This window comes from Equus asinus, chromosome 9 (genome assembly GCF_041296235.1).
Source record: "Equus asinus isolate D_3611 breed Donkey chromosome 9, EquAss-T2T_v2, whole genome shotgun sequence".
Lineage (NCBI taxonomy): Eukaryota > Metazoa > Chordata > Mammalia > Perissodactyla > Equidae > Equus > Equus asinus.
The window spans coordinates 29090434-29104272 of NC_091798.1; the positions used below are offsets into that span (position 1 = coordinate 29090434).

Genomic DNA, 13839 nt, shown 5'->3' on the forward strand with positions numbered 1-13839 from the left:
TGAACCCCAGGTCTTGTTAAAAACTTAGCTCGCAGAACTGATGTGGGGTCCAAATGAGGGAATATATATAATATATATGTCAATTATTTTATATATATATATATATATATATTATATGTGTATGTGTGTGTGTGTGTAGGGGATTATGGTATTATTATGGGTTATATAAGAACTGCCTAAGGAAAGTGGCCAAGATGGTAGTCAAACACTTCCCTCTCATTTTATTCGCCCCAAATCCCTTCCCTAAATCTCAAGTCTAGTGGACTCTACAATCCTATGAACTGCTCTGGGCTTAGGTATATTTATCCATTCAGCCAGCCAGTCAGTCAGCCATTTATCAGTCATTCAACAAGTATTTATTGAGCATCTGTCATATACCGGGCCCTATGCTAGCTGCTGGTAATAGAGCAGGGGGAAGGAGGGGATGGTCCCTGTGCCCGTGGGCTTTTGGTTCTAATTATGGAGATAAACAATAAATAGACGAAGAAAGAAAGTGCTGAGAGACTCATAAGGCACAGATGACACATATTCAGAAGATGGGTGGCTTTCCTCATGAGGAGGGGACATTGAGCTGAGACCTGAGGAGCCCTCCCTGTGAATAGTGGGCAGAAGAGTGTCACAGGCAGAAAGAACAAGATGAGCCAAAGTCCCAAGTTAGCAAAGAGCCTGAAGTGACCTGAGGTGAGGCCAGCGTGGTCAGAGCACGGGGAGTATGGGTGGGAATAAAGCTGAAGAGATGGGTTGGGTGGATCATGGAGGACTCCTAGCTTGGATGACCATAATATTTGAGGACCAAACTGTGACGCTCTTGAGAATGAGAGAGACACTAAAAATAGTTAGTAATAATTGATCCGCAATAGGTGAAAATCAAGACTGTCCTGGGCAAACCGGGGAGTACAGTCATCCTAATTCCAAGCCTTGGAAATACTTTTGGACTCTAATCTAAGTGCGGTGAGAAGTGGTTGAAGGGTTTCAGACGGGGAAGTGACCCTTCTTGTGTCTCAAGAGGCTCATGTTTGAAGCTGTAGAGAGAGTGAATGAAGGGGGCAAGAAGGGAGGGGGCAAGGGCCAATGAGAAGTTGTCCAAGCTGGAGATAGTGGTGCAGAGACCTTGAGGTGATGGTAAAGGTGCCAGAAGTGGATAGATTTTTTTTTTTTTTTTGGTGAGGAAGATTCGCCCTGAGCTAACATCCATTGCCAATCTTCCTCTTTGTGTGTGTGTGTTTGAGGAAGATTCGCCCTGAGCTAACATCTGTGACGATCTTCCTCTATTTTGTGTGTGGGATGCCTCCACAGCACGGCTGATGAGTGGAGTAGGTCCACGCCTGGGAACTGAACCTGCAAACCTGGGCCACCAAAGCAGAGCATGTAGAACTTTAACCACTTGGCCATGGGGCCAGCCCCAGAAGTGGAGAAATTTGGAAAAAACTTTGCTTGGAAATAAACAGGAGTTGGTGATGGATTGGATATGGAGAGAGAGAAAAAAAGAGAAGAATCAGGGCCAACTCCCAGGTTCCTGCTCCAGGGAAGAGAGGCATTGAGCCCATTTATGAGTCTGGGAAGACTGCAGGGGTGGGAGAAGGACAGCTTTATGGGGTAAAATGAGGGCTCTGTTTTGCACGTTACTTTTCAAGTGCCCATGAGACATCCAAGTGGAGGTGTCCAGTAGGGAGTTGGGAGTGGGAGTCTGCAGCTCAGAGGAGAGAGGTGTGGGCTAATGTAGAGGGTCCTTGAAGCCAAGGGCATAGATGTGATTGCCTAGGAAAGGATGAGTGACAATAGCTGCCTGACCTCTGTATCCTGGCCTGGACAGGTGCTCAGTAACAATGGGCATCATCACCATCTCTTGCATAGGTCCTGTATTTCCACTTCCGTTCACTGGGAGGCACCACAGGCCAGCAAAGAAACAGGCCATGGTCATAGGTAGGAGTTTAGATTCTGCTCTGGCCTTACCTAGTGTGTGACCTTGGGCAAGTTATTTGACCTCTCTGAGCCTCAGTTATATCTTTTGTAAAATGGGAGACTTAAGGGTACCTATGTCATAAGAAAGATAAACTATGATTGTTGTTCTTGCTGTTGCTAGCTCATCAGAGTGATACACAATTCCCAGCAGTAGTGTAACTTTACAAACGTCTTACCCACTCAAACCACTGGAATTCAGGTGAACGAGATCTCACCATGAGGAACAGTGTGGAGACCCTTGTGGAAAGCTTTGTCCTTGCTAAGTCTGAGCAGAACGTGGCAGGGCACTTGGTGAAATGGGAAAGGAAGATGCATTTTTAATTTACATTCTTTTCCTTGCTTAATCCAGGTCACGTCACTGCTAAAAACCTTTGAAGGCTTTTCGTGGCTCTGGCATAAAATCTGGCCTTGTGCTCCTCTGCCCTGCCCCCTCCTCCAGCCACGGTGGCCTCTTTCTGTTTTGCACACCACCCTCTTTCCACCAGAGGATCTTACATGTGCTGTTCCCTGTCTGTCTCCTGTTCTCCTCACGTCTTCTCATCTCTCAGGACCCAGCTCATGTCACCTCCTCGGAGACACCGTCCCTCCCACCTGATCTAAACGGGTCTCTTTCATTCTTCAGATCTCTCTGTCACATCGCTCCGTTTATTTCCTCCATAGCACTTTATCCAAGTCTAACATTTTCTTGTTTACTTAACAACTTATTTATTGTCTCTTTTCTCCTGATCATAGCAGAGGGCCTGGCCCGTTGAAGCCACTCAATAAATATTTGCTGGCTGGGTGAAGAAGAAACGCCCACCCCTACCCCCACCCCAGTCGCATAGTAAAGGGGAGTCCCGAAGAGAATCTCCATAGGCTGAGAGGGCCACGAGGATGCTCACTGGAATCGCCAAGACACATGTGATAACTCATTTAAGGAAAGAGCTAGAAGGAGAGAAGTTCAAGAGGAAGGAGGCCCGAGTGTGTAGTTGGAAAGATTTAGGAAGAGGCGTGGAGGGAGGTCACATGAGGAAGTGGAGTTAGATTTTACCGTGTGGTATGTGGATGTAACTCCCTCCGCAAAAGCTTCGGAGCTTTTGGAATTATTATTTTTTTCAATCATGACAACATGCTGAGCCTGCCCTCAACCAGCGAGTCTGCGTCTCGGCAAGGAGGCTGCAGCCCTATGTAACGGTGGTGCCTATTTTGCCCACAGGTGTCCGACAGCGGCATCCCTCCCCTGTCATCTTCAACGTCTGTCAGGGTCCACGTCATGGAGCAGAGCCGCTACCCGCCCTCCGCCCTCCCTCTGGAGATCTTCATCACCACCGGGGAGGAGGAGTTCCAGGGCGGCATGGTGGGTAAAATCCACGCCACAGACCGAGACCCCCAGGACACACTGACCTACAGCCTGGCGGGAGAGGAGACCCGGGCCAGGCGCTTCTCAGTGGGTGCGCCCGATGGCAAGATCATCGCCGCTCCAGGACTGCCTCGGGGCCGCTATGCGTTCAACGTCACAGTCAGCGACGGGACCTTCACTGCCACTGCTGGGGTCCACGTCCACGTGTGGCACGTGGGGCGCGAGGCTCTGCAGCAGGCCATGTGGATGGGCTTCCACCAGCTCACCCCAGAGGAGCTGGTGAGCGACCACTGGAGGAACCTGCAGAGGTTCCTCAGCAACAAGCTGGACATCAAACGAGCCAACATCCACCTGGCCAGCCTCCAGCCTGCAGAGGCCATGGCTGGGGTTGATGTGCTCCTGGTCTTTGAGGGGCATTCCGGAACCTTCTACAAGCTGCAGGAGCTCGCATCCATCATCACTCGCTCAGCCAAGGAGATGGAGCACTCGGTGGGAATTCAGATGAGGTCAGCCATGCCCGTGGTGCCCTGCCAAGGGCCAAGCTGCCAGGGTCAAATCTGCCAAGAGACAGTGCACCTGGATCCCAGGGTTGGGCCCACGTACAGCACAGCCCGGCTCAGCATCCTGACCCCGCGGCACCGCCTGGAGAGGAACTGCTCCTGCAATGGTGAGGAGTGGGCCCACCCCAGGACAAACAGCACTGTGGGCTCAGCCAGGCTAACTCGAGGCAGGGACATCCCAGGAGGCTCTGGGGGGTAGTTAAAGGGAAGTTTCAACAGGGCTAAAGGCCACAGGCCACCATGAGACAGCAGTGGCCTCACAAAATCTAGTCAGGGAATAGCACCCTTACTCCTGACCACTTTTTAGAATTTTGAAAATAACAGTTAAGAGTATTAGAGGCAGTTTAGCATCGTGGCTAAGAGCATGGACTCGGGCATCAGATTGCCTGGGTTCAAATCCCAGCTCTGCCACTTATTAGCCAGGTGACCTTGGGAAAATTATTTAATTTCTCTGTGCCCTTGGACTGTTGTAGGACTTAAATGAGTATTAAATAGCAAAGGCGTGCTTAGAGGAGTGCCTGATATATAGGATGTGGTCAATAAACACGAGTTACTAATACTACTGTTATTACTCTGGCCTGGTGCTTATAACCTGAAGGTTTAGAGGCAACAGCTAAGGTTCAAACCCCAGCTCTATCACTTGATAGCTGTATAACCTTGGGTGGGTTATTAAAACCCTCTTAGCTTTAGTCTCTCCTTTATAAAATAATGAAAATAATATCATCTGCTTTTGGAGTTGGTTTGGGGAGTAAATTACTCAATGGATATAACAGCACTTAACCCCTGGCTGGCCGGTAATAAGCATCCCATCCGTGGTGTCTGTCATTCACACGGTAGCAGTTGTTGCTATAAGGACTCTGCTGGGTGCCAGGCTCTGTGTTTATGTTACTAAACTCCCTGGCACCACAGCCTACAAAGCAGGGCCGTTAGCTCCATTTACAGTTGCAACTCTGATATGGGGATTGTATTGTCTCGCTTTGCCTGAAACTGTACAGCCTCCACTGAAAGGCTGGTTATTTAAATACCTGTGTGCCCCACTCTAAAGCCTGAGTTCTTCACCAAGCTCTTCAGGAACTCAGTTTTCTGATAGGACTCACCCCAGTGCCCCCGGCATTAAGACCAATGCCCTGGACCTGCTCAGGAGCATTGGCAAAAGGAGAATAGCATCACCTCCAGCTCACCATCGCCCCCTGCCTGGCCTGGCCTATCCTTTGTGGGTGGACCCAGTTTGCATGAGGGCAGTTCTTTCTGGGAAGACTGGTGGACTTTCTCCAGGGCCCACTGGATGTAGGCTGAGTGAGCTACTCTTCGGGGGTGCGGGAGGGGGCCTCCCTTCTTGTGTCTCTTGCCCCAGAGTCAGCTTCAGAGAAAGCTGTGATGGCGGAAGGTTCTCTCTTGACCACCTGGCATCAGACGGCAGAGGTTCTAAAGTCAAGATTGTGCAAAATCACCTGGGGAGTGTGTTTTTAAAGAGAGCTGCTCTTGAGTGTCACCTTCAGAGTGTTTTGTTTAGAAGGTCTTGGGTGAAGCCAGAATTGGCATTTTTCACCAGCACCTCAGGCAATTCTGAAGCAGGTGGTCCAGGGGTACACTTTGAGATGCACTAGCTAGGCTGGCTCACGGAGCATGAGCATCACTTGGGGAGGGTTTGTTTAACCTTTTAGTGAAATAGGACATACAGAAAGATCTGTGTGTCATAAGTGAATTTTCACACCAAACACACCAGTGTAACCAGCACCTAGATCAAGGATCAGAAAATGACCAGCATCTCAGAAACCTCCTTCGGGCTCTCTTCCAGTCAGCACATCCATCGTGGGGAGATTTTTAAAACACGGATCCCCATGTGCACCAGAACTACTGAGCCGTACTCTCCGAGGGGAGAGCCTGGCATTCCGTGTTCTAAGAGACTCTCCAGCTGATTCTGATATTCGGCCAGGTGTGGGAATTCCTGATCCAGATCATCTTCAATATCCCATCCAATAATGACCGACTACCATGGAATTGCCACATCAGAGCGTTTTAGACCTATGGAATGATAGATTCCTAGGGTCTTGTAATCTGTCCTTCCTTCTCCTCCTTTTGGCCTTTCTTCTCTCTCCTCAACTATTCCTCTTCCCTGGCTATCTGGGGCCTGTACCACTCATCCTTCCCTTGACAACTATAAGCTTATTCACACAGAAGTTTTAGGGATTTAAGAGCTCAGTTCACTTCTCAGGAGGGTGCATCTTTAACAATCTGGGGAGGGCAGTACTTGATATAACACAGCATTTCCCAAAGGGGGTCCCACAGATTGCTATTTCCAAGGGCATAGGTGCATAGGTGGTCACATAAGAGGGTCCCATGGTCAGATAAACTTGAGAAACTCAAGTTGAGGTGAAGACTCCTTATGCAACTGCGCATTAGCAATTGCCGCGGGGGGATGGAGCACACGGGGCTTTACAGAAGTTTTGGCCACACGATCTCTCATGCCCCCTTCCTGTATCACAGAGTGTCCCTTGACCCCTCAGAAGGATTTCATTTGGGAAGTACTTACTCAACTGATTATACTCCTGGTGATAGAGATATCTTGAGGGAAAAATCCCTTGTGGTGTTCCTGAGATCAGACGTATATGCTAAATCCTCTCCAATTCTACCTCCTTCTTCCCCAAGTGATGTCAGAAGTAACGTGGAAACTACGTAGGATGGAAATTCTGATTTCCACACATTTGATTGATTACTTTTCTGGCCTGATTCTTGCTTTCTTAATAGTTTGAGCACATAGTTCCCGACCCAGGTGGGACCCAAGGCTGGGGTCCCCGGGGCCAAAGGAAGGTATGCAGGGTGATAGCCCCTGTCTAGCTGTGTAACCCTGGACAGGTAATCCCCCAGCCTCATTTCTTCATCTACAAAATGTCAGCAACGAGCCTGCTTGCCCCCCAAGGGTTGAATGGGACCGTCAGTTGGAGGGGTCTATGGAGACCACTTCACGTGCAGGTGACACCTCTGGTTGCTGTCACAGGTACTGCAGTGAGGTTCAGCGGGCAGAGCTTCGCGCGGTACAGTCTCCCAGAGGCTCAGAACTGGCACATCCGTTTCCGTCTGAAAACACTCCAGTCACAGGCTATTCTCCTGTTCAGCAATGAGACAGTGCGTGTCTCCGTGAAGGTAAGACACCGCCAGCCCGAGAGATTTCCTGTGAGCATGCGCTGGGGAGGTGGGGGAGCATGAGCACAGCCAAGAAGGCCATTTCTGCAAAGAAATCCCTGCGTGGTTTTCAGGGATGCTGACCGTGACTGTTGGGTCAGGACACGAGACTTTCTAGTCCTGATTGCCACAGCCACCCTACCTGGAGATATATGTTCAAGGACAACCAGAGGTCAGGCTGTTCTGTGGGATAAGAGAACCTCTGAAGATAGAAAGAGAGATGACTGAGGCCACCTGGGCCCCGATGGTTTTGTCACTTGTGCTGACTAATAGACCAGTGTTTCCCCAGAGGGGTGGGAGGCTGGCTACCATGGGGGTGCTCAAGATGACAAAGCCAGCATTAAGTTACATGGGATCGCATGGAAGAAAAATGATTTCCTTTCGAATGGTCTTTCAGACCTTCTGATTACGTCATCTAGAAAGTCTAAGTTTGCCCGCCCGATTTTAACACCTCTATCACACACGCCAATCTGCCACTTTGACAGAGAGAAAGCAGTCTTTGGCAGCTGGTTTGAATTTAATTAATTCAACAAATATTTATTAAGTATCCGCTATGTGGCAGGCACTGTCCTGGGTGCATGGGTGTCATCAGTGAATAAGACAAAAACCCCTCTTCGAGCTTTCATCCTATAGAGGGCCGACTGACAAGAAACATAAACATAATAAATCAGAACATTATAGTTTGTCCGAATGTGCTAAGTGCTATGATCAAAAAGAAAGAAGAAACGCTTAAAGGGGATCAGGAGTGTTAGGAGTTGCAATTTTAAATAAGGTGGTCAGGGAAGGCTTCATTCAGGTGATAACTGAACAATAATTTGAGGGGGTGAGGGAGTTAGCTATGTAGACATCTGGGGGAACAGTATTCTAGGTAGAGGGAATAGCAGGAGAATGCTGAGCATGTTTAAGGACCAACCCAGAGGTCTATATGGCTTGAGTGAAGTGAGCAAGGGGAACAGTAGTAGTAGGGGTCGAGGTCAGAGATATAATGGAATGGGGGCATATCTATAATGATCTCATAGGCTATTTAAGGATGTTGGCTTTTATTCTGAGCAAAATGAAGGGCATTAGAAGGTTCCTCAGTGAATTGGCATGATATGACATATGCAAAAAGGGTCATCCTGGCTGCTGGCTTGAGAATAGACTTTAGAGGAACAAGAATAGTAGCAGAGAGACCCAACCAAAAGACTGTTCCAATAATTCAGGTGAGAGATGATGGCAGTTTAGACCAGGTTAACGAAAGTAGAACTGGGAAGAAGATGTCAGATTCTGGATCAATTTTGAAGGTAAAGTCAACAGGATTTCCTGATGAATTGAACGAGGGCTGGGAGTAACATTTTGGCCTGAGCAACTAGAAGTAACGGAGTTGCTACCAACAGACCTGGAGAAGGATATGGGTAAAGCAGGTTTTGGGGGGAAGGTCAAGAGTTCAGTTTTGGACATGTAAGTTTGAGATGCCTATTAGACCTCCAAGTGGAGCTGGATAAACAAGTCTAGCATTTGTGAGGAATGTCTGGGCTGGAGATGAAGATGTGGAGTCTTCAGCATATACATAGTACTGAAAGCCGTGAGACTGGGAGATCACCAAGGAATGTAGATTGAAAAGAGAGCAGACCAAGGGTTCATCCTTGAGACACTCCAACATTGAGACATCAGGGGAAGAGAAGGCTCCAACAAACGAGACTGAAGAGGAACAACCAGTGACATTGGAAGAAAACCAAATGTTGCATCTGGGAAGCCTATCAAGAAGGAAGGAGTGACCCGCTGGGCAATATGCTGCTGAGAGGTCAAGCAAGATGGGAAGTGATATCAATCATTGATTTGGCAACACAGAAGTCACTGAATACCCTAACACCAGTGGTTTCAGTGTCATAGTGGGTGGGGGTGGAATTTTGCTGCAAAGGAGGAGCAAAGAAAGAAAGTGATATCTGGCAGGAGGAGTAGGTTCTAGACAACTTTTGTTTTTTTAGATTAGAGCAATGTTTGCATGATGATTGGGTTGATCCAGTAGAGAAGGAACAAAGATGCAGGAAAGAGAAAGGAGTCAGTGGACCCTCATCCTTCGGGGGGTGGGATCTAGTGCATAATGGAGAGAGAGGCTTTCGCCGATTGGACAGATGTGATGGAGAGGGTGCCTGCAAGTTCCTATCTGATTGCTGGAGTGAGGATGAGGAGGGTGACATTAGGGGTGTGAGGAGAGAGAAGTTATGAAAATAGTCATCAGGGAGAGTGAGAAGACTAAAGGAAGCTAGTATGATGGTTGGGCAGCGTGAAGAGCTCATTTGAGACACATGATCATGAAATTAGAGGGAGACCAATAAGCAAGGCTGTGTGCTTTTCTCCAGCCAAGTTCAGCTCCACGATGCTCATATAGAGTAGGTGGAGAGTCTGATTTTACCAAATGTGTGGGTTTGCCAAGTCAGTTCCACTAAGTTAGAAAGGAACAGGAGTTTGGCTATGGAATTTAAACCTGATAAGGAGAGGAGTGAGGACATTACAGAGGTGAAAGACAGTGACAACACTGTTGATCTGTTGGTGGGATCAACAGATTTGTGTCCTAGGTAACCGAAAGGAGCGATTTAACGACAATGTTTTGAGTTGTACTTATTTTCGTCATTCTCTTTTCTTAATGGCAAGTTACATTGGTTTCCTATTTTCCAAAATAAAACTAAGTTTCCTTTTTAAGTCAATAAAGGGATAGGTAGTATTCAACCAGGGCAAAAATCTGAAAGATGGCATACAAATGGCCAACTTCCCAGAAACACTGGGCTAGATCTTCAGTTTCACCCAGAGAAAGCTCCACCTCACCCAGAATGATCAGAAAAATATTTGACCCCAAGTAGTCCTGCTTCTTGGAGGTAAGGTGAACTAAAATGTTCTAACGCAGGGGTTCTCAGACTTTTTGATTTCAAGACTTTTTTACACTCTTAAAAATTATTGAAAATCCTTGGGAAGTTTTGTTATAGCTATTGACACTTTCAATATTCGAAATTAAAACTGAGAAATGTTAAAATCTTTATCGATTCACTTAAAACAACAAGAAAACCGTTACATGTTAACATAAATATCATATTTTTGCAAAAAATAATTGAATTTTCCAAAATACAAAAAAAGAGTGGCATTGTTTTACATTTTTTGTAAATCTCTCTTATGTCTGACTTAACAGAAGACAGCTGCCTTCTCGTATCTACTTCTGCCTTTGTCTGTTGGGATAGCATGTGTCTGGAAATCTCCACTGTATATTTGTGAGAGAATGAGAGTAGAAAAGACAAATAATGTCTTAGGATTATTACTAAAAATAGTTTCCCCTGGGGGATCCCCTGAAAAGATCTTGGAGACCCACTTTGAGAGCCACTGAACTGTTGAGTAAGAAGGAGGGAGGGGCCAGCCCGGTGGCGCAGCAGTTAAGTGAGTACGTTCCGCTCCTCGGCGGCCCAGGGTTCGCTGGTTCGGATCCCAGGTGCAGACATGGCACCGCTTGGCACGCCACGCTGTGGTAGGCGTCCCACATAAAATTGAGGAAGATGGGCACGGATGTTAGCTTAGGGCCAGCCTTCCTCAGCAAAAAGTGGAGGATTGGCAGTAGTTAGCTCAGGGCTAATCTTCCTCAAAAAAAAAAATAAAAGGAGGGAGTGGGAGGTCTTTTGAAAACCTCCTTGAAGGCACACGGTCGGGAGTGTAGAATGTTGGAGAAGCCTGTGAAGAAGAATCCAAAAGATGTGGTCTTGATCTGCGAGGCACCTCTGGGCCTCAGTTTTCTCATCTGTGAAATGGAGATGTCATCCCTGCCCAGACCATCCCATGGACAAATGAGGCCATGGACAGAAGAACACTTGAAGGGCTTTTATGCTTCACAAATGCAACGTGTAAAACAGCCTTGAAAACCACCAAACATTACCCCTCCCACCCCTGAAAACATGACCAACATTCTTTGCACTGCAGCCTATGGGCGGTGATTTGAATAAGGACTTCTTGGCTTTGCTGACGGCATCTGGGTTTTCTTTGCAGCTGGTCGATGGAGTGCTCTGGCTGGAATACGGCTGCCCCAGTGGTTTCTACAGAAATCTTTCCTCCTCGCTCCACGTGAATGACCAACAGTGGCACACCATTCTGCTGGAGGAGATGGACACTGCCATCCGCCTCTTGGTTGACAGCGCAGGCAACGCCACCCTTGTACTGCCAGAGACCTGCCGGGGTCGGAGGCCTGAGAGAGACCTCTTTCTGGGAGGCCGTGTCCTCTTGCATTCTTCCCCAAAGGTCTCCCGGGGCTTCGAAGGCTGCCTGGATGCTGTTGCGATCAACAGAGAGGCACTGGAGCTGCTGGCCCATGGCAAGAAGGCGGCAGGCTTGCTGGAGAGGCAGGCCCTCACCCACTGCTGCTTCCACAGTGAGGAGTGCAGCCAGAACCCGTGTCTCAATGGTGGGAAGTGCTCACACACCCACGGGGCAGGTAAGGGCTGGGGCCGACCCCACGGCTGATCCCACAAGGCTCCTCAGAGAGCTCCGACATGTTGAATTAGCAATCACATATCACTGCAGAGTTTATAAAGCATACTGCTTCACCACAGCCCCATGAAGGAAGGAGGGTGGGAGGGAAAAGAGCCATCAATGGCTCCATTTTACCGCTCAGGAAACTGCTAGGCTACGTAAGCGACACCCAGAGAGGTAAAGGAACTCACCCAAGGTCACATGGCTATTAAGTAAGAGAGGCATATTCGGGGATCTCAGGGGAGCACTCCTCCCTCCTGATCCCAAATGTTCCAATCTTCTCCCTACTGTCTGGTGACATATGAGTTGGGATCCATTAGGTTTACACTATGGGAAGCCAGGAGTCTTCCTTCTCTCTCAACAAGAGCTGCCTTGCTTTCTATTTTTTTCGGATGGGGGAAGGGCACACATGGGGACCTCTGGGGCAGACGGTTGAGTTCATCATACATCTTAGTGTCATCATTGGTCCCTGCAAAGTTTCTCTTTCTTATTTCCCTTTAATCTCCACTCCACTGCCTTCTTCCTTCCCCAGCCCTAACATTTAAAGTCTTTAAATGAATTCTTGCAAAATGTCTATTACAGTTTTCCACACGCTCAAACTTCTAATTTATGTAAGTAGTATATCATTTTTTACAATTTCCCATCCATGCTGCCACAAGCATTCTTATTCGTTGCTTTAATTGCAACTCAGTACTCCAAGGCGTGCATGCACTCACATTTCCCTCTCCACTCTCTCAGCAATGAACACCCTGGTGGCTTCCTCAGACATGTCATCTTGTAAACTCATGTCTCCAGAAGGTGTGAGGACCTTCTTCACACACACACATACACCCCTACCAGGGATGGAATTCACATACCCAGAGCATGCAAACAATTATTTTGACTAAATAGGGTCAAATTGCTCTCCAGCCTGGCCACAGCAGCCAGTACTTCCACCAGCAGTGCATGAGGTTTCTATGTACCTACATCCATGTCAACACCTGGCATTGTCTCATTGCCTAATTTTTGTCTGGCTAATAGTACTGTCATTTCTACCTTCAAATATCCAAGGAGTCCATCACTTCTCTATCCCCGCCGCCATCACTCTGACCCAAGCCCCTGTCATCTCTCACCTTTTCTGCTGTGCCAGCTGCCTCCTGCTCTCCCCCTTCTCTCCCCCCACTTGCATCTTCCAGCAGGGCGCCAGAGTGATCTTTACATAATACAGGTCTGAGCGAGTCACTTTCCTGCTTAGGACCCGTCAGTGGCTTCCCCGTGCTCTTCCGGTAGAGCCCCAATTCCGAATTCCTGCATATGGCTCATCCCTCTGATGCCCTGGCCCCCCCACCTCCTGGCCCTGCACCTCCCACTCTCCCCTCCACTCACTAGGCTCTCCCACCCTGGCATCGTAGTTCTTGGGGAATGCCACAGCCTCCCCTCCGAGCCTTTGCACACGTTCGTCTGCCTGAATCACCTTCCTGTCTGCCCCTCTATCTTTTTGCCTGACTAATTTTTACTCATCCTTCAGGTCTCGACTGAAATATCACCTCCTCCAGGAAACCTCCCCTGGTTCCTAGACTAGGCTGGTCCCTTCACGGCAACACATCCCTTCAATAAGACTAATTTTTATGATAATTAGTAACACTGATATTATATATAACTGTCCAGGTTTGAATCCCAATTTTGTCACTTACTAGCTGTGTGACCTTGAGCAAATGTCATACATTCTCTGTGCCTCATTTCCTCACCTGCCAACAACCTGTCCCCGGATGAGGATAATAATAGTAACCAATCTCAGAGTTGTCATGAGGATCAAATGAGCTCATATATGAAGATTCTTAGGACAATGACTACCACTGAATAAGTGTTGTCTGGGATGATGGTGAGGATATTTATTATTATTCTTTAGACGCCTGTAAGTTGTTTGAGGGCAGGATCAAGTCTTGCCCAGCAGGGCACCAGCGCCCAACCTGGTGTTCATTGCAGAGGAAGGCACTCAATAACTAAACGTGAACGCACGGACTGCAAATGCACCAAGGTCTCCCCTCCATCCTGGACGGCTCTCAGCCTGGGCTACCTGACTGCTAGGCCAGTGCGCTCTCTCACCTCCCTTCCCCTCCTCCCAGGCTACGTGTGCCAGTGTCCCCCACAATTCTCTGGGAAGCACTGTGAACAAAGAAGGGAGAACTGCACTTCGATACCGTGCCTGGAGGGTGGGACTTGCATCTCCTCCCCCGAAGGAGCCTCCTGTAACTGCCCTCACCCTTACACGGGAGACAGGTAAGCACCGGAGAGGCCACCTGCCATTGGCTCCTCACTCTGGATTTGGCA

General features: G+C 48.3%; 1 protein-coding gene across 1 annotated transcript in view; it reads left to right on the forward strand.

Moving 5' to 3' along the window:
* The window catches only part of FAT2 (FAT atypical cadherin 2), a 79317-nt gene that overhangs the window by 60380 nt on the left and 5098 nt on the right, over positions 1 to 13839 (forward strand). Inside the window, exons 19-22 of the mRNA XM_014834309.3 lie at positions 3158 to 3968; positions 6860 to 7005; positions 11050 to 11491; positions 13635 to 13788. Of these exons, the coding sequence (XP_014689795.3) occupies positions 3158 to 3968; positions 6860 to 7005; positions 11050 to 11491; positions 13635 to 13788 (1553 nt within the window). The remainder of the gene's footprint in view (positions 1 to 3157; positions 3969 to 6859; positions 7006 to 11049; positions 11492 to 13634; positions 13789 to 13839) is intronic.